The sequence below is a fragment of the Phaenicophaeus curvirostris genome, chromosome 1, assembly GCF_032191515.1.
Source record: "Phaenicophaeus curvirostris isolate KB17595 chromosome 1, BPBGC_Pcur_1.0, whole genome shotgun sequence".
Classification (NCBI taxonomy): Eukaryota; Metazoa; Chordata; class Aves; order Cuculiformes; family Cuculidae; genus Phaenicophaeus; species Phaenicophaeus curvirostris.
This window is the reverse complement of record NC_091392.1, coordinates 78,285,840-78,313,459: the sequence shown is the minus strand read 5'-3', so window position 1 is coordinate 78,313,459 and position 27,620 is coordinate 78,285,840. Positions and strand designations below refer to the sequence as shown.

At 39.9% G+C, this 27,620-nt stretch overlaps 2 protein-coding genes and 1 long non-coding RNA gene across 3 annotated transcripts in view; 2 read left to right on the top strand and 1 right to left on the bottom strand.

Moving 5' to 3' along the window:
• Positions 1-18,638, top strand: part of VWF (von Willebrand factor) — a 146,115-nt gene extending 127,477 nt beyond the window's left edge. The window contains exons 45-52 of the mRNA XM_069863499.1: positions 919-1,102; positions 3,793-3,833; positions 7,905-8,021; positions 11,132-11,230; positions 12,524-12,652; positions 14,267-14,306; positions 17,310-17,407; positions 18,299-18,638. Of these exons, the coding sequence (XP_069719600.1) occupies positions 919-1,102; positions 3,793-3,833; positions 7,905-8,021; positions 11,132-11,230; positions 12,524-12,652; positions 14,267-14,306; positions 17,310-17,407; positions 18,299-18,487 (897 nt within the window). The 3' untranslated portion in view covers positions 18,488-18,638. The remainder of the gene's footprint in view (positions 1-918; positions 1,103-3,792; positions 3,834-7,904; positions 8,022-11,131; positions 11,231-12,523; positions 12,653-14,266; positions 14,307-17,309; positions 17,408-18,298) is intronic.
• Positions 18,639-20,696: 2,058 nt separating this feature from the next.
• On the bottom strand, positions 20,697-24,644 carry LOC138724953 (uncharacterized). Its single transcript, XR_011338146.1, has 3 exons — positions 24,553-24,644; positions 21,839-22,100; positions 20,697-21,241 (listed from the first exon to the last, which is right to left on the bottom strand). It is a non-coding gene; the product is annotated as an uncharacterized lncRNA (long non-coding RNA).
• Positions 24,645-25,034: 390 nt separating this feature from the next.
• ANO2 (anoctamin 2) overlaps positions 25,035-27,620 on the top strand; it is a 196,412-nt gene continuing 193,826 nt past the window's right edge. The window contains exon 1 of the mRNA XM_069863875.1: positions 25,035-25,116. Within this exon, the coding sequence (XP_069719976.1) occupies positions 25,068-25,116 (49 nt within the window). The 5' untranslated portion in view covers positions 25,035-25,067. The remainder of the gene's footprint in view (positions 25,117-27,620) is intronic.

The following is a 27,620-nucleotide window of genomic DNA, read 5'->3' as shown; positions in this document are numbered from 1 at the left end:
TCCCTTATTTTACCAAGGGCATTACTTAATGTGAATGAATTTTCTCTACCTCATAAAACAAGCCTTCAGAAGGCCTATTTATGTTCCACTGTCTCTTACTGATTTCTGTTGTCCTAATGGAGAAATACATTCTTACACTTAACCCTCTCTTTCCTGCTGTGCCTTCTTTTCACTCTGTCATTAACAGCAAACCAAGCATTTAACACATCAAAGAAAAATATTCCTTAACTTTCTGAGCAAAGATGTTTGAATTTACTGTAGTTGGGGATTTGATTTTCACTTTCACTGTTCTTGCAGTGTTTTAGAGTATTAACAGTGGAGGCATATAGCTTCAAAGCAGTGATAAACTTCTCCCGAGCACTGGACTATGACAGCACCTTCTTTCCAGGCTGTGGAGGTGTCACTTCCCATAACTGCATTTGAGTTTCCTGCCTTGTGTGACCCATAGGTGATTATAATCAGTAGGACTGTCAACAGGATGCATTTGTATTTTACATTTGCAAGTATTTTGAGGTCTACAACCTATTCCCAAGGCCTCTGTTGGGCTTAGTAGAGCTGATTTGCAGCAGGTTCCAGCAGAAAGAGGGCCAGCTTGTCTATAGTACAGTGCAGTACAGCCAGCTACTGGGTAACAACAGTAGCTTTAAATTTAATTAAGTGTGCTTTTTCTTCTTCTTTATATGTTATTTCACCTTAAGGATACTTCTATAACTCCTATACTCTACAAACCAAGCAGCAGACTATTCCATAAACTGTTTGTTGCTGTAAGGATTTGTGGAGAACTGCTGAGTGACAGACAGTTCCTGACACAGTAAACATGCTTTTTGCAAACCATCATGTTGGCTGTGTTGTTCATCCCTCTATACAGTGTCTCAAATACTGCTACCTATATTTAATACTTTTACAATTTCCCATCAGGTTGGCACAGAGTGGCGATCCCCCTTCAACCACTGCATTATCAATGAGTGTGTCCGGGTGAACAATGAGGTTTTTGTGCAGCAAAAGAATCTTTCTTGCTCTCAAATGGATGTGCCCGACTGTCCAGAGGGAACTGAACTACGTTGTGACCAAATAATAGACTGCTGTCCTTCCTGCAGATGTGGTAAGGTTTTGTGTATGACAAGTGGAATCTCTAGAGAATGAATCATCTCATGAGTTGATCTCCCGTTTCTCAACATCAATTTCAAAAGTGCATGTTATGCAAGTATAGTATTACTTTGAAACTCTCCTGTGTGATTTAGGCATTGAGTAAAATAGAACCTGCTGGTACTTTTACTTTCCAACTGATGCTCACTGCCTCCTCTTGAACTACTCACTGTTGATTGCATCAGAGAGACTAGTCTATATTTCTACATCTCTAGCCTGCCTTGGTAAGCATTTAAAAGAGTTCGTGAGATGCTTTTGGCCTAGGAAGATTGAATGGTCTCCCCACTGCCTGCTATGAACAGGGAGTCTGCATGCAGCCATGCTTCTGCCTGTCTCTGAGCATTGCGTCTGTAGCCGTTTCCTAGCACGGTCTTGGTTCAAAAGTCCAAATCAGAATATTTGGCTAATTGGCCTCAGTCTGAGAAGACTCTCAGTCATATTTAATTGACAAGTATGTATGCAACCACAGGGCGAGGAGCTAGCAGTGGGAGCAGGGTGGGAAATACACTCTGCAACTTGCAGAAAACCTGAGTGCATCTTCTGAGAGTGAAGGCTTGAACTGGAGTGGAAAGTTTATATCATGCCATGTACTTGTTAAAAAACAGCCCAGCAAGAGATATTTGGTGTTGGCATTAAGGATATCACTGACAAACTGCTACGTTTCAAAGTATAATATAAGAGGGCTCAGTTATGCCTCTTCACAGTGAAACTGGATCTAACTGTCCTCAGTTCAAAATCTATGTTCAAAAACATACCCATGGTTTATTAAATCTTTGTAATGCTCCACTAGAAATCAGATTGGCAAAGTCTGTGAAAGATAACAAAAAATCCTTCTATAAATATATAAATAATAAAAGGAGGACTAGGGGGACCATACAGTCTGTATTGGACACAGAAGGAACAACAGTGACAGGGGATGAGGAAAAGGCTGAGGTACTTAACGCCTTCTTTGCCTCAGTCTTTAATTGTAAAGAAAGTCGTTCCATCTGTGTACAAACCCAGGAGTTAGAGGAGCAAAATGAGGCTCCCATGATCCAAGAGGAAGTGGTCAGAGCCTTGCTAGCCTGACTAGACACCCACAAGTCTATGGGGCCGGATGGGATTCATCCAATGGTATTGAAGGAGCTGGCGGATGTGCTTGCCAAACCCCTTTCTATCATCTTCCAACAGTCCTGGAAGACTGGGGAAGTTCCACTGGACTGGAGGCTGGCTGATGTTGTGCCCATCTACAAGAAGGGTCGCAGGGAGGACCCAGGAAACTACAGGCCTGTCAGTCTGACCTCAGTGCCAGGGAAAGTCATGGAGCAGGTGATCTTGAGTGCTATCATGAAGCACATACAAGAGAACCGGGTGATCAGGCCTAGTCAACGTGGGTTCACAAAAGGCAGGTCTTGCCAAACTAACCTGATCGCCTTCTATGACAAAGTGACTTGGCTGCTGGATGAGGGAAAGGCTGTGGATGTGGTCTTCCTGGACTTCAGTAAAGCCTTTGACACAGTTTCTCACAGCATTCTGCTTTGGAAACTGTCAGCCTCTGGCCTGGACAGGCACACACTCTCCTGAGTGGAAAACTGGTTGGATGGCCGGGCCCAGAGAGTGGTGGTAAATGGTGTTAAATCCAGCTGGAGGCCAGTTACAAGTGGTGTTCCCCAGGGCTCAGTGCTGGGTCCAGCCCTGTTCAATGTCTTTATCAATGACCAGGATGAAGGCATTGAGTGCACCCTTAGCAAGTTTGTGGATGACACTATGCTGGGTGGACATGTTGATTGGCTGGAGGGTAGGGAGGCTCTGCAAAGGGATCTGAACAGGCTGGACCGCTGGGCAGCGTCAAATGGCATGAGGTTTAACAAGGCCAAATTCCGGGTCCTGCACTTGGGGCACAACAACCCTATGCAGTGCTACAGACTAGGAGAAGTCTGTCTAGAAAGCTGCCTGGAGGAAAGGGACCTGGGGGTGTTGGTTGACAGCCGACTGAACATGAGCCAGCAGTGTGCCCAGGTGGCCAAGAAGGCCAATGGCATCTTGGCTTGTATCAGAAACGGTGTGACCAGCAGGTCCAGGGAGGTTATTCTCCCTCTGTACTTGGCGCTGGTGAGACCGCTCCTCGAATCCTGTGTTCAGTTCTGGGCCCCTCACCACAAGAAGGAGGTTGAGGCTCTGGAGCGAGTCCAGAGAAGAGCAACAAAGCTGGTGAGGGGGCTGGAGAACAAATGTTATTAGGAGCGGCTGAGAGAGCTGGGGTTGTTTAGCCTTGAGTAGAGGAGGCTGAGGGGAGACCCCATTGCTCTCTACAACTACCTGAAAGGAGGTTGTAGAGAGGAGGGCGCTGGCCTTTTCTCCCAAGTGATGGGGGACAGGACAAGAGGGAATGGCCTTAAGCTCTGCCAGGGGAGGTTTGTGCTGGACATTAGGAAAAAATTCTTCACAGAAAGGGTCATTGGGCACTGGAACAGGCTGCCCAGGGAGGTGGTTGATTCATCTTCCCTGGAGGTGTTTAAGGCACAGGTGGACGAGGTGCTAAGGGGCATTGTTTAGTGTTTGATAGGAATGGTTGGACTCGATGATCCGGTGGGTCTCTTCCAACCTGGTTATTCTATGATTCTATGATAACGGTAATGGTAAATGTAATGTTATCTTCTTTTCCAGTAGCCCTGAATGGTTGTCCTTTGAATGGCACTGTTATTGGGGTAAGACATATTTCCTTTTATTTGCTGTGATGGTAAGACATTTAGATATATGAATGAGATTTTGAAGAAAGCAAACTTACTAGAATATATCTAAGCTTACAGGGCAGTTTGTTTAGACGCAATCTCTACAAGTGAGACCCTAGGGTAAAAGTAGTGGCAAGGAGCTCAGCGTGTATATGTCCACTTTACAACCCTGCCACAGTCTTCCTATATGACTAGATTCCCTGCAAATAGGGATATTAATGTTTCCTTTTCTTGAAATGATGCTTGAGAAAAGTGCTTAGAAAGTGTGGAAATCTGCGTTCTGTAATGACTTGCAGGCTACCAAATACACAGGAAACTATCTGTGAGGGATAATCTCAGAAATGATCCTTGCCCACACTGGGAAAGCAAAAACTTCCCACATTCCATCTAGAGGATAAGACAGATTAAAAAATGATGGAGTCTCTTGCTCCACCTGTGTGGAAGGATGGGTATCCCTCCTTGGCTATTAGCAGGAACAGGAAATCTGAGCTTCCTCACTGTTTGACCTCTGTCCTCTTTCAAGATCCCTGCTGATACGCCCTCAGAGGAAATTTTTTCTCAACTGCATATTTAATGGACAGATTAAGACACGTTTAACCCAACCCATGACAGTGGGAATGATGGGAGTTAAGCATCTGATCTCATTTATGCCGAATTTATCTTTGGAGAACTCTTTCAATTGTTCATTGTTTCCCTAAATCCATATTCTGGCAGCTCCTCTGGTGTCAAAGAGCTCTAAATATTCTCATCATCCCCCAGGGAAACAGGTCCTCTTTAGTCATTTAACCTAATTTTTAACCTACGTATTCCTCCATTGTCAATGTATGCCTGTCTTTTTCATTTATTTAAACAGTAGATTTACTCAAATCTCTTTGTACTTTTGTGGTATGGCTGGGAGACCCTTACTCCATCTATTTCTTCTGGGTTTTATTTTTTTCATAGTTGATAGGTATAAGTTTATCAGTCTGTTAGAGCTAAAGCCCTGTCATCAAGCATCCATCATTCTATGTGGGGATTGCTTCCCAGTATAATTAAATCCAAGGAATAGCTCTGCTTTTCTTGTTGGAACACGGGGAGAAGGGTTTTAAAGCAGTAAAAGCTGAAATAATCTGCTTTCTCTTGATACCTGTATTTGTCTCCTCTATAGTGGGTTGTCAAAACTAGTTATGGCATTTTGTAATGACCATAGTAGTAGAGTATGTCATGCAGTATAGTAATTGCTAGCTCCTGCCACCTTCTGTTAGATAGGATATGCATATACATATATAAAAAAATCCTGTGTTGCAAAAAGATGTCTTTACAGTTGCATGTTGCTCTTTTATGAATAACTATTTTTTCTTTTTCCAACAAAATATTTACCTGATCTGTCAAGTAAAGTCTTTGTTCTATTTCCAAGTGTTTTAGAATATTTTAGAATACTTTAACATGAAGCATAAACAAATTTTGAAACAAAATGTCATGTTGAAGGCAAAATGAGAACTATCTGTGTTTTGGAGCCATAAAAAAAAAAAAAATTCCAAATTTGGAATGAACTCATAAAGTCTTTCAGCTGACACATAACTACATTTTGACTCACTCTTATTTGCTGTCTGGTGACATCTAAAAGCTGTCTTTAAAATTTTTTTTTTCTTTTAATTACAGCTTTTAAAATGTGTTACTGTTCTTCCTGATAATTTGTCATTTTATCAAACACTGCCTGTGCAATATTTTGAGGGTGTAGGTAGGTCCCAACTGTTACATTACTTATATGCTCTTGTCACAAATCTCAAGCATAACTGAAGTTAGCACTCAACAGCATAGTTACCAGAATATTTTCTCAGAATGGATAGTGTGAAATTCCAGTTGAGATATAATCTTGGAAGATTTCTATACAATGTAGACATTTTTTTTTAATTTAAATTAGAGCTTATATTAGAATGTGTCTTGAATTAATGATTTTTTCTTTTTAATTAAACTGGCTTCATTTCATGACTTATTTTAAGCTATCTAGCTAGATATCTGAAGACTTTTGAACAGCTGGCATCACTACAACTTTGTTGTACGCTATTCTCTACTTCAATGACTGTTCCAGAGTTCTGGTCAGGAAGGAAGATGTGCTGTTTTCAGAAGTTTATACTTCCTGGATTTCAAAACCTTTATTCCAGGTCCTTTAAGAATAGGTTTCAGGTTTCATTTTATACCAAGGGAAAACTTTGCTCCATTAACTCATTCACTGAATATTTCCAAGTTTTGAGTCTTTTTACTGCAGTTCTGTTAACTGTGTCCTTAATCCCTTTACATTTTTGTTTTGTATCTGGTTACCAATATTATATTCCGGTAATCTGCTGTATTGCATTCACTCTGCTGTTCTTAACAAGGTTGTGGGCTTTTAACTGCAGACATCCAAGTAGGTGGCTGTATTTACCAAAAGGATTATCTGTATCATTCATCTGTTTTCCCAGGCTTTTACTGAGTGGCATTTTTGAAGGACATCTGAGTAGATTTGGGCTTTATGCGGGTTATTTTGGTTGCACTGACTAACACTACATTAGCAGATGTTGACATTTCATTCTAAGCTAGCCAAGAAAACACGATAAGATGTATTACGTAAAGCGAAAAAAGATATATCAATACATTATTTCATTCAGTTCTGTCATGCTAAGATGTGTTTGTCCACAGAAGGCCATTGTTAAAACCATTTGCATGCTGATCCCTGTATTCATTTAGTAAATATCACAGAACTAAGCTGTGATGCAAACTTTGATCAAGGTAAGACCTTCCCCCAAAAATTCAAAGCATTTGTGTGTGAGGATTTAGTTTCAACATGTCTCTAGTAAGCCCTATATTTCTGCCTGTAACAGTGTTTGTAGTATAAACTCAACTTTATCTATGTTTTATGTATTTAATTGGAATGTTAGAACTAGTGGAAGATCCAAGGAAGGTATAAATTGTAATATCAGTCATGGTTTTATAGATCCATTCTTCATTATGTAAAAAACTAGAGCTACAAAGGCATTCTGTGATAAGGATTTACTTCTAGAAGGCCTGAATTAGGTATGATTATCATAGTAAACAGAATGAGTGTAAGCATATTTTGAAAGAGGTCAACATGATGAGTACATCTCCCAGATTTGCAAGGCTTATGTTTGTACATGGATATGCGTGTGTAGAGCTACTAACCAACAGAGCAATACCAGTGTCAGTGGATGGAATGCCCTCATGAGGCCATTAGTCTGTACTAGAACTATTGCTATGCTGCCTGAGAGCTTTGCAATGTTTAGAGTAAACTGGAAGTCTGGAGTTTCATATGACATTAGCTATCTGTCCCTCTTCCACAGGCAAATGAGTGTGCCGTCATGCCTGCATCCACTGAGGTCTTTTAACCCCCTAGATTAATTATATGATATTCACTATATAAGATTAAACCCAGAAAGCTGAAGAGTCCTGTGTCAAGGTCTCAAACAGGTTTTTTAAAAGACGGGGATGTCCCCATTGATATTACCACCTCCTTCACATTCTATGCGGAGGATCTTTTATTCTAGGCCTCCACAAAACAAGAAAAAAGTCATAGATATTGATGGTGCTTTATGGAAAATCACTGAGGCCTGAAGACCTCTGTTGTGTTGGGGTGCATAGTAAGAATGTAATTAAAATTCTTTAATCAGAACACTTTTCCCTTAGTGTATATGTTGGACTGTCAGCTCTGAACTATTATACCCATAAATATACCTTTACACTGTTAGCCAGCTTCTTGGTTTACTAGTCATGTTCAAGGATTCTTGCTAGCTTTGGAAGCAAGGAAGTAAGAAATACCACTGCTGTTCTACAGATTAAGGAATTCTAAAGGGCCTATTTGAAAAACAGCCTCATGATATGCTGCTTGTTGTGGAATTACAGATGCAAAAATGTGGGTCTCTGGAAAGATGAGGCATTGGTTTTCTGTTTTCTCTTGCAAAGAACTGCAATGCAAGATTTAATGAAAGATATTTAACCTAGATAGGATTGTTATTTATTAGAGTTTTGCTGAAAAGACAGTCACTGATTTACAAACTGGTTCTGATGTTTCAGCCATGGAGACGCCTGATGGTGGATCAATGCACAACGTGTCTCTGCTCCCTCCAGTCAACATCTTCTCGGAGATACACTCTGACATGCACAAAATTAAGCTGTGAACCATGCCCAATAGTAAGTGCTAGTGGTATGGATGTTCTGGTTGAAAAATGTGTCTGATGAGAAGATCAAGTTCACTGTTGTATACACCAGTTTATGTTCTGTACAACTCTGCAGTATGTTCCCTTTCTTTAAGATTTTTTCTGAGAAGTCTTGATGCTGTGTTCTTCTTCCCCTGAATTAGATGAAATATACCAAATATGGTCTAAATCCACAGTGTAGGAAAGGTCCACAGGCACATTTTACTGTGTATTTTAGACTACTTGGCAAATAATTTGCAGCAGAAACTACTGCGTCTCCGTTCCTACAGTGTTATCTGTACCTCCAGGGTGTGGCAGCTCAGCCAGATCTCCATGCTTCAGGGCTATGAGTCTTCCAGACTGTCTAATAGGCTCAATAATATTTCCGTCTGGCTCCTAGCCATGCCTTAGGTGATTAGAGGCAATTGTCCCCATCAGTTCCACTGGCCTTTTTGAAGTCTTTGCTGCCATCATCTGCAAGGAATGAGTGTGGCTGGGAAAAGCAGAGGCAAATAGTTCCCATTTTCACTTCACTGACCAAAGTGTGGCTGAAATGCCTGACCAGTTCTGCTCAATCATGTAGATTTCTCTCTTAGCACCAGTACTTCAAGTAGCAGGAGACATAAGCAACTTGCTGAGGCTGCTTTAATCTCCCCTATCTAGTTTCACAGAAAGAGACATAAATGCCCCTTCCTCTGCTGCCTTTCCCTGGATAATGGGTGGGGCCCAATGGGCCCAACCAAACCCAGGGCCTGGGCAAGCAGTGTTCGTTGCACCAAAAGGACACATCTCTAAGATTATCATGTAGAATTCCAGGTTTAAGCCCAGGAAAGGCATACATTGCTAGAGTCTCTGCAAAAAAAAAGAAAAAAAAAAAGAGGCAGAATTTTGGATGCATCCCATTTTCAGGCCCTAAGTAGAACTGGACAGAACAATGTAGTAAGTCTTTGTGGTTTCATCTGTATTAATAAACTAAACATAACAAGACTGCAGGCTCAAATTATTTCCTGCAAGTACTTATCTTCAAGAACTGTCAGCAGTGTCCCAGCTGGCCTTTTGTAACTAGCAAAGTTACAGTAATGCCCAGGAAGATGTCAGTGGTTAGGATAACCCAAGGCCAAACTGTTTTGTGGGGAAAATTCAGTTTAGACATACATGTGTATCACATGTCTGCAGGGCTAGAAAAGTGTCCTTTACTCCCTTTAATTGGTGTTATGGATGTAGCCTTTGACAAAAAGGAAAATCAGGAATTCTTTGTGTTATTCTGGACCCTAATGTTACCCATCCTGTAAGGTATGATTATAGACACAGGCTTCTGAAAATAAAATATATAGCCAAGCTCAGTCCTGAGCATCTACCTCACTTTCCACAAAATGTAACCTGGCAGATTAATTAGAAAAAACCCCAAAATACACTGGAATGAATCTATGGCCAGAAACATGTGTGCATATGTTTGCTCCCCCCCAAAGATATATAAAAATCAATTCCTGCTTTTGAATGCAAGAAGCTAGATGTAGAAATTAAAGGTAGAAGAATCAATTAAATACATGGTAAAAAACCTGGAGAAACATTCTTCTCCTGCTTCTTTCACCACCCACACAATTCCCAAACAGCTCCTTTCTTCCACCTGACCCCAAAGTACAGACTAAACAAAAATCTCTGAAGAAAGGGCAGTTTCCAATTGGGCTTATTCAGTACTATGAAGTTGTGCTTAGAAGATATGGAGCTGCCCAAGAGATGTTGCAGGTCTACTTGTAGGTATCTCTTTGTATTCACTCTAATGAATCTGTGAGCCTCAGGGGAAAAAAAAGTATCGAATAGATACAGAATGTTTTCAACCCCTTAAAGCCAGAGGTGTTCACATATACACTTGGAATCTCAGAGTCATTGATTTTGTGGTATATCCAGATTTAAAGCATTTCCTTCATAATTGATAAAATCATGGATTAAGAATATATACTCTCTCTGGATAGTGGATACTGGATACTGAAACTGTGAAAGTAGATGCACTGGTAACTGAAGTGCAAGCTAACTGCAGCATATTCTGCTCTTCAGGGTAATTTATTTTTTTGTCATTTTATGACCTACTTTAGGTGCTTACATTTTTGCTAATAGGGCAACTTCACCTAAATAATAATGAGCTATATTCTCTTCAAATGATTTAATTTTACCCCCTGCCCTCCCCAAATGCTTTTTCTATTAATAAAAAATAGTATAAATTGCATATCTTCACTCAACCAGAAAGTGTTTGTTGTCTTGAAAACGTTCAGCTCATCACAAGCAGCTGTTGGTTATGTGTAGCAGCTGGAGACATTACACGTGTTTAACTCAGTTCCTTTTTATTTGATTTTTTTTTTCCTTCTTTCCATTATCCACCCTATACCTTTCTTCATCTAGTGCTGTTCATTCTCCCATGCTCCTTTCCCTGCACTGTGTTTTCCTTCCTGTGCCATTTCCGAGGCTCCGTTATTTCTCTTTCCTTTCTTTCTCTCCTTTTTCATGTTATTGTATCATATCCTCTCTGATGCTCTTTTTATTATACTTTCTTGTTTTATCTGGGCATTTTCTTTTTCCTACCATGGTCCGAATTTTCCATCTTAGCCTTATTCTCCCCTTTCCCTAGCCACTGCTTACTGGTTATCTTAGCCTTTTCTCCTGGTCTATGCACTTTTCCAAGTTACATTGTGTAGTATTCATTAGCTTTACAGAGAAGATGCTGCAAACCAGAAAAGTGCACTGTCTCTCAAAACTTTTTAATAAATTTCTTAGCTTCTCTACTTGCCATGTTTTGTTTAATGTTTTGCAACTGTTGTAGTCCAAGACTACTGAATTTAGTGGCCACAGGAAGCTTGGAAATAAACTTTTCTTCCCATTGTATAAAAATAAAAATCAGTTCAAGAATTAATTCCGGCTTTTATAAAACAAAAACCAGAAATATACTACTAATTAGATTACGCTAGTCTAGTCCTAATGTTTTAAAAAAACATTCTACTGGCTATCATGATGTCCACTTAATTTTTTCTTTTTTCAAAAGCCCTCTACAAATAAGCGTAGGAAGCATGCTTAAAACAAAATGACCCCAGAAAAATGTACCTTACCTTCTAGAATTACAGAAGGCAGGAAATCCCTGGATCTTGCTGTGGAAAATGTGTGCCAACTTCATGTGGCATCAGGCTGAGAGATGGAAGGCTTAAATACCTTCAGGTAAGTTTTAAGTACTCTTTCTTTTATTTATGAGTAAATGTAAATGTAGCACAGACTTCCGGTGAACCCAAGGAAAGCACATTTTATTTTTTCCTTTTTGGCTAGGCAGGATGGTATTACAAGTGACTTTTCTTTTATATCTCTTTTTTTTCCTCAAGAAATTTATTTTTCTGTTTGTTTGGAATTTTATTTGTCATTGTTTGTGAATGAAAAAGGTGCAAAGTTTTAGAGGGACATTATAGATGCACCTGCAAGCATGAATATTGTCAAGGAACTTTAACAGGAATATAAGCTCAAACAGCTATTTAGAGGAAATTACAAACCTTATTTTAAATGAGAAATGTGTAATTTAAGTTGAAAATATGAATTTTAAAAATTTTCTCCAGTGTGATAGATTCTTAAATAGGAATGGATATTTTCCTGGTTTAAACCCATCAGCATGTCACGAGAAATAACATATAACACATAACATTTTCTTTTATTCCATTCCTGAACTGAGGCTGTTTAGCCTGGAGAACAGGAGGCTGAGAGGAGACCTTATCACTGTCTACAACTGCCTGAAAGAAGGTTGTAGCAAAGTGATTGTTGGTCTCATTTCCCAAGTAAAAAGGAATAGAAGGAGAGAAAAGAGCCTCAAGTTACACCAGGGGAGGTTTAGATTGTGTATTAGGAAAAATTTCTTCACCAAAGGGGTTGTCAAGCATTGGAACAGGCTGCTCCAGGGATGTGGTTGAGTCACCATCCCTGGAGGTATTTGAGTAGACGTGGTGTTTAGGGACATGTTTTAATGGTAGACTTGGCAAAGATAGGTTTACAGTTGAACTCAGTGATCTTAAAGGTCTTTTCCAACTTAAATGATTCTATGATTTTAGATAAGGGTGGAGGTGGGGCTTATGTGTTTGTTTAAAGAAGCTCCCAACTCAGCCAGAATTTAAATATTCACACATATGTCTCTTTAAAAGGCAATTCATAGGCCAGATTCCCAATTTTCTCACTTAGCAAAGTTTCTTTCTTAAGTTAATGGAAATGTCTTCCCTGTAAAGAGCTGAAAAAGGTCAAATTTTGGCAGTTGTGACTAAGCTGTAATCAGTTTGGATATGGAAGTAAATAGAGGATGATGAATTTGTTGCTAAGTAGTTGTGTTTACTAAAGGTTTCCATGTTTTATAAACTACACCACCATGCTACATTAATTGAAATATCAGTAAAGGAATTGTCAGGTTGTATAGCATGCTAAAAACTTAGTGTCCCATGTGGTTTCTGTGTAAAGCTAACATCCATTTTATCTTTACAGCCAAATGAATCGTTTCAGGATGGCTGTGATAGTCACTCCTGTAAAGTAAATGAGAAAGGGGAATTTATCTGGGAAAGGAGAATTACTGGCTGTCCTCCATTTGATGCCAGAAGATGTTTGGCTGAAGGAGTAAGTAGTGAAATAAGTCCTGTTCCCAGGTTTCAAATAGACTGTCATGTTTATGTTTGGTATATAGGTACCTTACTTGTATTAGGCTGGGAAACCCCAAGTCTCTCCCAGCACCTTGGCTAAACTGAATTTGAACTTTCTTTGAAATTCAGAAAAATTTAAGTTTCATTTATTTTTAAATGTCTGTTGGTTTTATGTGGTGCTATACTGCAAGGGAGATGCTGAACTTGCAGTAATTCTGTTCCATATAAAGCAGCAAACATAAGAAAACAATTGTTCTCACAATATTTTCAGTTTTGTATCCACAGTAAAACTGCATGGATACTTGTGCAAGCTGAGAAAATAGTCAGATCAGCCCCCTTTTTTTTTTCCTATGAATATGCCTGTGAAATGCTAAGACATTTTTTTCTCTACCTTCGTACAACATCACGGAAAGGAATTTTCACAGTGCTGTAGGAAGAGCTCAAACATCCTCATTTGCAGTTGTTTGGTATAATGGTGTAATAAAAACCCTGCTCAACATGTCCACCGATCTTTCCTGTGATTTGAGGTTACCATACACTGACAAACAGCCCACAGTTTGGGGTGTAGCATGTGGGGCCCTGCCTCTGCTCCTCTGGCGTCATGCAGGTGTTTATACTCACCTGTCCTCATTTTATTGAGGAACCAATGACAGGAACCATGACAGGAACCAAGAAAACTTATACAAAGCTCATGCCCAAGTCTCTCTCTCTACATACACATCAAGCAAATGGAACTTCTACAGTGCTTTTCTTATTTTGTGAAATCACTATAGGGCACACAGTTTTGTTTTTGGAAAACTGCTGGATTATGTTACAGTACTGGGGTAATTATCATATTCCAAAAGTCTTAATTAAAAATCAATGAAGAATAGTTTACTTTTTAACCAGAAATTCCCAAACTGCATTTATTCTTCTCCCACACACAAAAAAAATTGAACAAATTCAGCTATAAAATTAGTGGTTTTCATCTAGTTACAGATGGAAAGGTTTATGTTTTTTTAACTAAAAAGCCTCCATGTTCTTGCATGTAAGTTCAGGTGTTTTGTGCAAAAATGGGATCACTGTGCAGAGTCAGCCTTTCTCCATTTTTTATTTCACTATGAGTTTTCAGTAATTTTCCACTATATATGTATTTCTAAGAATTTTTTTCTGCATGGAAGTAATGACACTAGAAAACTAAAGTTTTTGGCTGCTAAACTTCTTTGCAGATGGGATATTTTATGATGATTTGCCCGTATGTTTTCAGCTGTTGTGGAATAGGCATGCTTTCATCTGTATTGTTAAAAAAATCAAGAGGGATTGTTTACCTTTAGAAAGCTCCTAATACAGGGTGAAAGCAATATTCTCAGGTGTTAAACTTGCTAATATATTCAATTAATTCCAGCTGGCTATAAAAAAAATACAATTACAAGTTCAAAACCTTAAAATGGATAAATAGATTATTAATAATGTAGATTTATATTTTTGTACAATATAGAAACACGATTTTCTTGCTTAATACCTCGTTTTAAACATCTGCTGGCATTCTTCCAGCAGAACAAATGTGTTTTATTTTTGCCAGTACTGAAGTTTCCTTTTTTTATTGTTTTAGGGCAGAATTGCAAAAATTGGCAATACCTGCTGTGACACATGTAAGTAAATAAGCCAAAAGTCTTGAATGGAAATTGCAGAGTGTGTAAGCTAATGAGTAAGGAGATATGATTTGCATAAGATTCATTTTAATGAAACAGCTAAGCAATGTGGTTAAAATAAATCATCACAGAAGTCCACCCTCTGACTGGGATGCTGCTGTCATGTTTTGTCCACTAGAACATGTGTTTTAACATTATTCACGAGTGCTTAGAAAGAAATAGATACTCTTCACATTTTTTGCAGTTATTAATTAGGAATGTTTTATTGCATTGTTCATCTAAAAATAACAGGAATAGTATTGCCTGGCAGATTGACAAGTCGCATAACCTGGTATTGAATATGTGAGGCAACCACTTCATGAATAATCAAACAACTTAAAATTAGTAAGGCAAAAAGACCTGGTGGAAGCAATGTAATTTTGATTTTTTTTTTGGTAACATAACAACCAAAAAATGGTAGGGAAATGCTCATCAAAGGTGCATTCCAATAGAACCACCTGAAGAATCTTAAGTTGGACATTTTTAGGAGTCAGTCCTGTGACTCTTAATTTCATGCATCATTGTATAGATAACACAAATGTCAGTCAGGCTGTGGGCATAGGAAGGGTTTGATTACATGAGGAAGGATTGGTGGGCTGGTTTCACATTTCTAAAATGAATTAGAAAAACAGACAACCTCTCAGTTTTCTCATTTGTAAGCAAAAAACAAAACAAACTAATACTGCTGTAACTCATTTAAATTAAAAATCTAACAAATGATTGTTATTCTCTTTATGGTCAAAATATCAACATCTTATCTATGTTCTGTTACCTCTTTTTTTTTTTTTTTAATCTCTATGCACATGCTGATAAATAAAAAATGGCCAGCATAGCAGCCCATCACCACACTGGCACAGTACCTGCTGTAATAATACCTGATGAAGGATGTTAACTCCAACAGAGTTTACATCCATTGCCTGCCTATATAATCACCAAGCTCTGGCTTGAGAAATAGAAAGCCAATGGGACAGACTGAAATCAAATGACTTAAACTGGTTAATTTAATCTGCCAGACTTAAGTAAAGAATACTGAAAACTATTTATTAACAAAAAAAGATTTTAAAATGTAAAAGACAGAGTGGTGGGCAGGCTCTACTATCTGAAAATGCCTATCACTGCAATTGAGGATAGGAGAAGGCCAATTCCAAATGAGCACAGCTCAATACATCTATTTATTTAATAGCTGCAGTGATTTAAAATTGATACCTCCTACAGCAGCAAAACCAAACTGATCTAATCAAAATAGTACATACTTAAAAATGCATATGTTGTGTGGGCATTCAAATCCTTATTTCCATTGTTGTTTGCCTGGATGTAGGTGAAAACAGATGAGAGTGTTCAGAACAAAATACTCTGGATTTTTTTGTATTTGAGCATGCCAACGAGGAGGTTCCCTGTGAAAGTGGAGGAGCAGCATCACTGTTCAGAACCACAATTAACAAAACATAGCAAACTGATCTTACTTCACAAAGAGATTCACTGAGTTTGTACCCTCCATACATAACAAATCTGGGTCTACTGCCTTTTGTGTAGATTTCTTGGTAGGTGGAAAAGTCAGAGATAATTTACTTAATCCTAAGGGTAAAAAAATATTGGAAAATAAGTATCAGAGTATTACATGACTTGCTGAAGACTGTGAAAAATTCCCATTGATCCAAAATTAGATTTTCTCAGAATTAGTTTTCTAATTTTATTTTTTTCCCTAGTTTTTCTTTTTACCACTTTAGTTTTCTTCAGTATCCACGATATGTGCAAGAACTGTTAGGAGTTATCAAACCTAGGAGCCTGGTAGAGGTGAGACTGCCACAGCTCCATGTCCCCAGGGCCAGGCAGCAGTTAGGCTGAGTGTGTATCGTAGCTCAACAGGCACACATGGAGACGTATGTTCACAACATACACACACATGTTTTTTACATACACGCACAGAAACACTTGGTACTCTGGCTGGCACAGACAGCACCCACATTCTCATTCTGATCTCTCCTCTGGCTGATCAGGATGAAGGTCCTATGATTCTTATGCACTCACTATGCCCAGTAGCATGTCCTTCCTCCCTACTAGCCTAGACTTGTGGGTCCTATGACCTATGTTCCAATTCCAGTTGCTAACACACCTCCATACATACACATCCACACAGAACAAAGAGTCCATCACCCAGGACAAGTAGTTAGAAATGAAGTTTAATAAGAAGGTAGGACAGACTACAGTGACCAAATATAGAGCAAGGCCAGACAAAAGGGATCAGCAGCTGTTTGATATGCAAGCAGCCCCCTTTATGCCTTTATCCATCTATTTTCCCATTCTTGTTCCTTGCTAAACCACCTTAATCCCTCTGTTCTCCTACTTTTCATTCCTCCCCTAAAAAATCCCACAAGTAAGTCTTATAGAATCCCCAAATGTTCTTCCTTAGCATCGCATAAGGAGTTCCACACAGTCCTGAAGACAGTGACCCACCTTAGACTCTAAGGTGATCTGGAGAGTTGCTCCCACTGACTCACCTTGGAGAGCATTATCCCAGGACAGTGGGATTTCTTTCCTGTAACAGGCCCAGGAATAGCCAGGCCAGGGTGATCTGTTTCTCTGATTAGGTTATTTGGTTTCCCATATGTATCATCTTTTTCCTGTGCACCTGCTTTACCAATGTACCATAGAACTATCTTTAAACGGAAAGTTATCTAATGCAGAATTCAACAGGTAAAAGGCAGACATTAGGTGGTGAGGTGACTTTAAAACAAAGCAGTGGAAAACCCTGCTCTCCAGTGGCATTTTGGGGCTGTAGTGTGATATAGTCACACATCTCTACATTAATTCCTCTAAGGAGACAAACTTATTCTTTTGCTAGGGATCTTACCAGCAATGACATCTTACTAACAGAAATCTCAGTGATTAGGGGAAGGGAGTTCAAAAAAGCAATTGTCAGCACTGTCAAACACTTTTTAAAAATTTTTATTTTTCAATTGGTAGGTGTGGAAGTGGAATGTCGACCAGTAAGTACCAGACTGCAGTATAAAAGTATCAATGGATGTGTGGCTGAAAAGGAAGTGCCTATTTCTCATTGTGAGGTAAATAACAAAAGCAACACTGCTTCCCCCACTCCCCTCCTCTCCAGACCTGCCCTTGCCCCCTTTCTTTATTCCACAAGGGAAACCTTTGCCTCCCCTATGGCTTCACTTCAAACAAGTGGAGCATAGGGTTCTGTCCTCATTGATTCACTCAAGAGCATGAATCTCCTCGGCACTTCTTTCCTACAGCAATTTGACGATGCTCATTTTTTCCCCTATTCGAGCCAGCATAAGAAAAGACACATGTTAAACACAAAGGCTTTATTCATACTGCTCTCTTTTGCTTCCATCAGAAATTAATGACTCTGAAGTGACTTTGTTAGGACTATGTAAAAAAAAAAAAAATTCAAAAGAATTTTCAGCTCAGTCTTAGCGAAGCTGATTTTCAGATCTGAGTCAACATTTAAACACACACATTCCTCTTCAGGCTTAGAAGTTAATTTATGAGACTGTAAATAGGTATTTAGATACATGATACTTTAAAAGACATTTAAACTTGACTACTGTGATTTGACTTCTGTCCTCTGTAGGCTCTTTGACTCCTCCATTAGCCTGAGCACTAAGCTCTTGTATTCTACCTAAGCTGTTGTGTTCTGCATGTCTTGTGCATTTCTTCCATAATCAGATTAAAATTTTCATTTCCATTTTTTACATGAGCATTTTCTTCACCTCTCCTTTGTTATGCTCGTGCTCATAAGACATTACTTTTTGACCTGTACCCCACATTCTGGAACTGGATATCTGGTTTTGAGTTCATGTTTTACAGCAGAACACTGAACTCGAGGCAAAGTTGTCCATGGATGTTTTGAAGGGAAGAACCTGGATTCTGATTGCACTGAGATCTGGCACTATTCAAGCTTGATATCTCTTTTTTTTTTTTTTTCCATTTAGGGTAAGTGTAGAAGCAATACCAGATACTCTGTTCAGATGGGGAAATGGGAAGACCTGTGCAGCTGCTGTACAGCCACTCAAACAACCATAGTCACAATCCCCCTCCGGTGCACAAATGGGACGGTGGTGCAGCACTACATCCCTTCTGCCTCTCAGTGTGAATGCTATTCTCGGAAATGTACAGACTGAATATTTCCACGTAGCCCTGTTCTGTACTCTCAAGTTTTATGATGAGTGAACTTTACAGTGAAAGCCTCGTTTTCTCTCTGTAGACAATTTTATCCAGTAGAATACTAACCAATTGTATCAACATACCAAACAATAAAACTTACTAGCACAACGGAGCATTTTCTGATTATTCTTGGGGTTGTTCATAGGTAAGATATTGCAGATTGTATTGTTCTCCTTCATTTTCACCATGGAAAGTAACTCTGATTATTAAAAAAACAAACAAAAAACCCCAAACCCACAACACAGTAACAGAAAAAATGGCTTCTACTTAAGGAACATATCCCAAAACATTTAATATTGTCTTCAGAGATGTTATGCTTGCATTCCCCACTTCAGACTTCAATGACACACTGTAGGCTTTTAGGTTTTTGGTCTTATTTTCTCCTCTGGTCATGGAGTACAGGAGTTATGGAGTAAGGCATTAGAGTAAGAGTGTGATGTTGTTGGTACACAAGCTGTACTGGTTACGGCTTATGCAACCACATATCTTCTGCAATGCATATACATGTTCCTCCTGGAGCTGAATAGAAGGAAATTGTGCGCTAAGGTCAGATTGTGTAACTTCTGTAAGTCCTCAGTGCTTGTGAATGGGCTGACAGACAACTCTTACTTGTTTACTTCAGCTCTTCCACAGGCCAAACTGAAGAGAAAACTCATCTGTAATCTCCCTTATTTTCTGGTACCAGGGCCTTATCTATTGCACTACCTACCAAAGTTAGAGTTCATTCAAATGCAGAATTGTCAGTGGCAGGTTTAATTTAGTTACTGCTGTGAGGATAAATTTAGCAGAATTTAAATTCCACCTTGTCTGGACAGGTGACCAGAGACACAAGGCTTACCAGAGGTTTGTTCATCATGGTGGAAAATAGTGCCAGTCAAGCAGTTTTACTGGGAAGTATTAATTTCCCCAAAAATATGAGAGAGGGAAAACACTTAATTCCATTTGAATTTTTGAAAGACAAATATTTAAACTTCTTGTTATAGTATTTATAATTCAGATATAGGAGGCGTATTAAAAATAAATAAAAATGATACCCTAAACTTTTCATAAGTTTGTGATAAAATTAGTAAGGCTTACAAATTGGTTATGGGTGAAAAAAATCATGGTTTCTCCAGCTCTAGCAGAAGTGTTCTTGAAATAGTAAAAAGCATGTGTAGAAGTCCTGAAGGGCAAGAGTGCTCCTGAGAAGCCTAGGACAAAAGGTCAGGAAAACAGGTTGTTCTTGTGCTGCTTTTAGGTTGGTGTATGTAGAAATGGAAAGCATTTCAGAGGATGCTGTCACCATTGCACCTGGGTCATGAAGAGGAAAGTTTTGAGATGAAAAGCGAATGCTGCATACATGAATGCATATGTCACGTGTTTAAACAGGTTGAAATACCTCTCCATCTGCACGAATGGCTCCCTTTGGGAGCAAATGTGCCTTCTGTGCTTTCAACTAAAAAGGCAAGTTGTATTCATTTTTTGAGAGAAACTAGGCAGGTCTCTTCTTCTTCTCCTTTCCTGCTCAGCTGTGGATTCAACACATATTGAATTGTAGGCCGTTTTCCCCTTACTGTTCATCGAGACATCCTCTTTTGGTAGGCAGTACTAGGAGAAACAGAGACCTTCTATGCACCTCTGTTTCTTCTGCTTTCAGGCCACAACAACCCCAGGGAGAGAAACCAAGTTTTAATTGGCACCAGCCTCATTTGCTGCAGTAGATCTCTGTTACCAGTTTTCTTCCATCCTCGCATTAGCTCCTTGTTCTTGCTGCCTATGGATATTAAGCTTCCTGACAGATGGATTTGGGTCACTCAAGTAATCAGCTGTACAGCAGCTCATCTGGAACTGCGAATTAGCAACTCCTGGAGCAGCAGCCTGCAACATCAGAGAGGACCAGAGAAAATGAGTGTATAGGTGGCAAAAGGCAATGTCTTCCTCTTTGCCTTACCATTGCTGGACTGCTCCTTTGTTTCCATTGGTGTCCTCAACCAGACTGACTGTTAATAGCTCATGAAAGCTGACAGGATTGCAGCATAAGGCTTCATGGCTTCAGACAGGTCTTCTAATCAGATAATTGTATGACTCAGACACCAGCTTATCGACACAGGGAGGACACACAGAAGCATCCATAGGGCAGAGATGGAGCCACAGGTTTCTGAAGTTCTGAACAGCAGACGTGCACACAGGTCTTTTCCAACAGCAACAAAGTGGATGGACACATCTGACCAATAGAGGAGCAAACATTCCTGCTTTTAGCACTTCTTCCTCAATTAACAAGAAAATTCTTGTGGATCTAAGTGTCTCAAGAGAGCAACAGACTAAAATAAAGGCATTTGCTTTTAAACTTGTACCGTTAGTATTTTTCCTAAGGACCTCCAGATTATTTATTGGAAAACTGCTTGGTTTTAAGATTAAGCACACAGCAGACATTTCTCAGTGTAATTGGATAAGCAGAACTGGTTTAAGACTTGACACCAATTCAAGAATGTCTCATACCACATAGCTTTTCTTCCTTTGTTGCAGTTTTGCCAATGTATGGACTAAGGTGGGTGCACAGTACATCCCATAAGAATTTATTGGATTTTCTTACAGAATAGAGTTCTGTGGACTACTGTATGGCCTCTACGTTATTATTCAGGCCTGACTAGTACCTATATCTTCCAAGGAAAGACTAGGCCCTGTTGTGCTCAAGGCCAGAATGAACTTCTTCCTTGAGTATTGGCTTGTATCTTGGCTTGTATCAGAAACAGCGTGACCAGCAGGTCAACAGAGGTTATTCTGCCTCTGTACTCGGCACTGGTGAGACCGCTCCTCAAATCCTGTGTTCAGTTCTGGGCCCCTCACCACAAGAAGGATGTTGAGGCTCTGGAGCGAGTCCAGAGAAGAGCAACGAAGCTGGTGAAGGGGCTGGAGAAAAAGTCTTACAGGGAGTGACTGAGTGAGCTGGGGTTGTTTGGCCTGGAGAAGAGGAGGCTGAGGGGAGACCTCATTGCTCTCTATAACTACCTGAAAGTAGGTTGTAGAGAGGAGGGTGCTGGCCTCTTCTCCCAAGTGACAGGGGACAGGACAAGAGGGAATGGCCTCAAGCTCTGCCAGGGGAGGTTCAGGCTGAACATTAGGAAATAAAATTTCATGGAAAGGGTCATTGGGCACTGGAACAGTCTGCCCAGGGAGGTGGTTGTGTCACTTTCCCTGGAGGTGTTTAAGGGATGGTTGGACGAGGTGCTGAGGGGCATGGTTTAGTGTTTGATAGGAATGGTTGGACTCGATGATCCGATGGGTCTTTTCCAACCTGGTGATTCTATTCTATATCCTGTCATGGATACAAACAAACAGGAAAAAGCAAGAGGAAAGGAATATTATAGTGTCTCTCTTTAGAGACTGAAAGGGTACATGAATTTTTGGCCTTGACCTGCTGGCATAAGAATCAAGATTCCTCAGACAACTTGCCCCCCAAAGAGCTGTCTTTTGTCTAAGGCTTTGGTGGTGCCAGTAAGGCAATGGGCTTCTTCCATGCAGGTCTCGATTGGCTTTCACACAGCCCAGTTTCATTTAGTACACCTCTGCTATTTTCAGAAACTTTCTTTCCTGGAAGAAGTGAAGAACAAAATCTAGCCTGTAGTCAAGTACCTGCTTTACAAGAGAGCTGTGCGCACAAACAGCAGTAGCATGTCACCACATCAGAGAGTGCTACACATCAGACTGCTCCATCAACATTGACCAGCAAAATCCATGCTTTGAGGAATGTTATTTTTAACTTTTATATACTATTTGTGACTCTTGATGGTTTAGAGCTACCTTAGTATGTGCCTTTCTGCCTATGATTCGGGACTCATCCCACCACTTTGAAAGACTGGCTGGATCATTAAGCATGTTACAGGATAGATTTACAGGAACATTAAATGGATTTGGGGTGGAGTCTTAGATAACTTCTTCATTATTAAAAGCATCTTATCTCACTGCTAACTTTTACAGGCTTTCAAGCACCGCTCCTCTACAGCAGGTGAAACACAATCTAGTATGTTGCCACTATTTGTTGGGGCTCTGTATTATCAGCTAACACTGTACCCAGGTGCCTCAGGAAAGAGTGATGCCTAGATATGATTTTCTCTATTGGAAAGTGTCCTTAAAAATACAGTACATACCCAGCTCCATCTTAACCAGCTGGATATTGCTTCCTCCTCATATTGTCTCTTGTGTATATTATTTATTACCTGAGCTAACTGTGTTACCTGTAATGGACCCATCCTTATGGCCTTTAGGAGTTAGTAATTTGAACCCATGCAGGCAGAGCTTTCTGTCCACAGGGATCTGGGCAGGATCTGTCTCTACATTCCTATACTATTCCAAAATTAGTAGGTATGCCTTTCTGCTTTAACATTTAATTGTTGTATCACATAAAACGGATAAAAAATAGCATAATTTTCAGCAAGTTTGCATTCTTCTTTGCCAGAGATAAATGTATACATAGCAGTAGGTTTGCTGTCTATCCAGGGAGCACATTGAACGTTTATAAAACATCAAGGCAAAAAGCAGCTCAACCTTGGCTTCCCTTTGAGTATGCTCTGATCCCACTTTTTTTGGCAAAGAAGTTACCAGAAGCTCTATGTGGTCGCACCATTGCCCTCTGCTGAGAAAGCATGAACTAAATTGAGATCTGTGCAGCTGTGAACATTGGAGTAAAGCAATTAAGCAAAGAGCAATTCAATTGTTCATATGGATGGGGTGGTTACGCAATCCAAAAAAATTACAGGCATACCACATCAAAACTTGTATGCATGGGCTAGTGTGCAAACAAAAGCCTGTATGAAGTACCATCTTCCCTGCTAGAGAGCTTACACACAGCAACTGGGAACACTTTTATTATATATATATTTTTAAAAAATTTCTGTGATCTAATAGTTTTTAGAATATTCGGTTTAGAAGCTGTGGCACCCAGGTTGTCCCATGTTTTGTAGCTGAATGTAATTTCTAAATGAATTTCTGAGATCAGCACAAGATACCAGCAGGGTAAGAAGGACAAGTATTTGATATCTATTGATACATTACTTAGAAATTAGGAAATGTCATTCCAAAGGAGGGGCCAAGAAGAGTGGGGTGATTTAACTGTTCCTATCTGAAGACATTATTCTATGTGAATATCAAAACAAGCACCAAAAAGTGTTCTTAATATACTTGTCATCCCTGTATGCACAAAGACAGACCTTATCGTTACCTTTCCCCTTTTCTCAGAGGTAAAGCATAGTGCAGCAAAATCTGACTGAACAGTATGAAGCTGTTCAAGATGGAGTCAGGGCTTCTGTCCTCTCTTCTTTTTAAGTAAAACCAGGCATATATAAAGTTAGTGTAGATTACTCATAAAATTCCTCATGTGGCTAAAGTGAATGGATGAACACAATCTAATCTCATTCTCCTTGGTTTCCCTGTAGCTGTTTCAAAAGGACAACTGTTCAGCGAAAATTTGTCCGAAGTTTAAATCCACACATGTATTTCTCAGCCTTGCCATGAAAGTTTTGCAGCACTCAGCCCAAATTTTGGGACACAATAATCACACTACTCCCTGCATAAACTCAGTGTCTTTGATAGCTTAGCTACAGTGCATCAGTACAACTCTCTATGACGTAGACAACTGCTGATATTGCCAGTCATGACACAGTGCACAATCCTAATTGACAAGCTAATAGAAGCTTTCCGTTCCTTCCCTTTCCTTCTCTCACACAAGAGAAACTGTCATAGTGTCATAAATAGGCTAAAAGAAGAAAACATTTGCACTCCAAATAATTACACTTCTCTCCTATCATCACCAGCAAAAAGATGTCCTTTCTCAGGTGGTATTACTCATCAACAACTTTTCTTCCCAACACGTTGCTTAAATTATAAGGTTGAAGGCTAATCAGGATTCATCACCTGTTCTGATTAGACAGTTGATTACAAGATAATCCCCTGAATATTTCATGCAGGAATGACAGTGCAGCATCTAGACAGTAGGGTAACACGAGTAGTTGAGATAGAGCCTTATAAAAAAGGTTTCTGCACTTACCTCCTACCTGGAAGGACTTTAAAGCTTCACAAATATAAAGACACTCTTCCCCACAGAAACCACCTCGGAGATAATTCAGTCATGGACTAAGGGGGTTTTTTGGACAGAACGGGCTCTATGGTAGGGCACTCGTTTTGCATTACCTCTTTTTCTTCCTCTTCTTCACTTCAGTGCCTTCTTGGGAGTTTGGACAAAATATGTCTGTTGTTATGTTGCTTGCTTAAACATAATGGAACATGAAGAGAAAGTACTGAAATTCCAGCAGAGAATTGCCATGGCCTTTCAGGTCATGGGAGTTTTGCCTTTTTCCCTCTTCTACTCCCATGATGGTAATCACCAAAACAGAAGGTCTCGCTAATTAGCTGCAGTCTGTGGTTTGCTTAAAGCAGGATCAAGCCAGGATGGAAATAGTTAGCTGCTAGTGCTGTTAATAGCTGCTAGTGCTGTTCACTGCTTAAGCCAGTGCAGGAGCAGATTGTGCACACAATCAGTGTAGCCACATCCTATTAGCATTGATGCAACTTCCAGCCAAACCTCCAGACAACATGGAAACACACCCTCCGGGTAAGTTGATTCTCTTCTTCATTGTTAATTGCTGCCTATGAAGTTGAATAGGTGGAAAAGGGGTGGGGAACAAAGAAAGGAATGCTTTGAAAGGACTTCTATCTCCTTTCAGGACATTTGAAAAAAAACCCAAAAATCAAATGAAAGAAAGAAAACTGTGGCCTAGGTTACATGCAGACAGTTCAGAGATAAAAACACAGAGTTCACTTCTTCTAAAACCTCAGGAGTGCCCCTGTGGGTCAGTGTTGTGATCCATGTATAAAAGGCTATGGCTAGGCAAATTCCTTGTACCGGGCTTCTGCTGTTTCCATTTGTGTTTGCCTTACTGCAATGCAACTGTGAGGAGCATGCAACATCATTTTTCAGAATACAATGTATACCAGTGAGCTTTCCGGTCCATATGCAAAGAACAAATCTTCTCAGTGCGTAAAGCCTTTTGTTTAAAATAATGTACAGTGCTGTAAATAGTGTATTGTGTCAATATTATTTTACTGCTACAGTCAGAAGCTCCGCGGTTGTTTCCACATTATCGCATTGTTTCTGGGGCTGTAACTCTACTGTGAACTCCAAACTATCCTGCAGTTAACTGAACCCTGGTATTTCCGTGCTCTTCCATGCAGTCTCCTTCCTAAAATTATTTGCATAGCAGACCACAGTGTGCCAAGATCCATTAGATTTAATGCCTACATTAAGTTAATCCAGTGCCCTTTTTCTATTTCTGATCCTTCACTGTTGGAGTAAGCCCTGATACATGCTTTATGTCAGAAAAGTCAGGTACTTTCTGTAATCTCTACACGTAAAGTAGAATTAAAAAAAAAAAAACAACACCAAAACCAAAAATCAAAAGCTATGGGAGAGGAGTCTATAAATTTATACACACAGTTATATATATTTTTTTTTAGATACAGCTCTGTTAAGTCTTCAGGTAATGCAAACATTCATAATGAAGATTAAGTTTTTGTTTTATGCCATGTGGCTGCTACAGCTCCACAGCTCTACTCTCTCCTCTATTATTGACGGATCAGGCTCATAGTCTCCCACCCTTTAAGAGATTCTAGCTCATGGTGTATTCTAGAGATGAGAGGGCATCTACATTAACTTAAGTGCACTTTTCCTGCTTCTAATGCTGGAGTTGAGGGCTCCTGTGTACAAGTGGCTACCGAAGAAGTAGAACCACAGGTTTTTACATTTATGTTTGTGACCATAGCTATTCAGGTCAGTGAAAGCCAGCAAGAAGCTGTGCTCCCTTGAATACCCCAGTCTGTTTGAAGTCCAGCAATGCTCTTGTTTCTGCGAGCAGTTCAGAGCCAAGCTGTCAGGGCCCAGAGTGCTACCCCCTTCTAGGTATTTTGTGCCATGTTAAAGAATTTAGCCAGCTGAGTTCAAAGACCGCTGAGGTCACCAACTAGAGCCGTTATGAAGACAGCTGAAAGTGAGGGCCTGCTTTCCCTTGGGAAATGCTTTTACGCTTAGTCTTTATTGCTTGCTCCTGCCTGTGCTACATTGCAGCTGAGCAGCAGCTACATCTGCAATCAACCCCAAACCTTCCCCGGGGGTGGCCCTGACCCTCACTTGGTTGCTCTACTTCCTGGCTTGACCTTGGACCTACCTTATCAGTGCTGGCTTGCTGGAGGATCACTGAGCTGTGCCCAACCCTGAAATCTGTCTCCAGCCCTGATCTTGACCTGGACTTGCTGCTCTACATCTGGACTCCTTGACAGCTGGGTCAGTTATTGCTATGTTCTATCATTCTCTGTTCCAGGTTCACCTTCCCCCATGGAGCAGGTGGCATCCTTGAACCTATAATGACTCTGAGGATTGTTATCATCCTTTGTCCTAGTAAATCTTATTTTAAAGACTCAGTGTATACATTCACAAAATGGGACAGAGGATTGTAGGCAAGTCACTTTGTTTACCACCTATTAAAAGCTTCCTGAATCATTATTGCCTCAAAGAGTGTGGTGACATCTTGTAAAGCTCACCTTGTGCCAGAACGATTTCTTGTGCATGGCTCCACCAAACACAGCACAGCTACAGTGGAGTGTGATTTCCTCTACTGTGTCTTCGAGACTACCCTTAATGACTTTTAAGAATCATAGGAATAAAAGACCAACAAAGCTTTTTGGATTGTGTCTACTACAGCATGGTAGGAATTAAAGCAAATTTCAGATTACAGTGTATGAAGCTTATTGTGTTGAGGAGGAACTTAGGGAAACCTTCTGGAAAATGGTAGTATAGGTGTGCCTTGGACAAATTAGAAAGGGTTAAGACAAGATCAGAGTTGGAACAATCCTGCTAAGACTTCAAGTAGGCAGCACAGCCCTACACAATTCCCTGAATAATTGCCATCTTTGCCACCTTGTCACATCCATATGCCCTGGGCTAGCAGACCTTCAGGGGAATGGAATTGAGGTTGCAGCCAGAGGGAGGAAGAAATGGATCTTAAAGTAGAAAACATTATACTCCAGATTTGCTACTTCGTATCTGTTCCCCTCAGCTGAGTT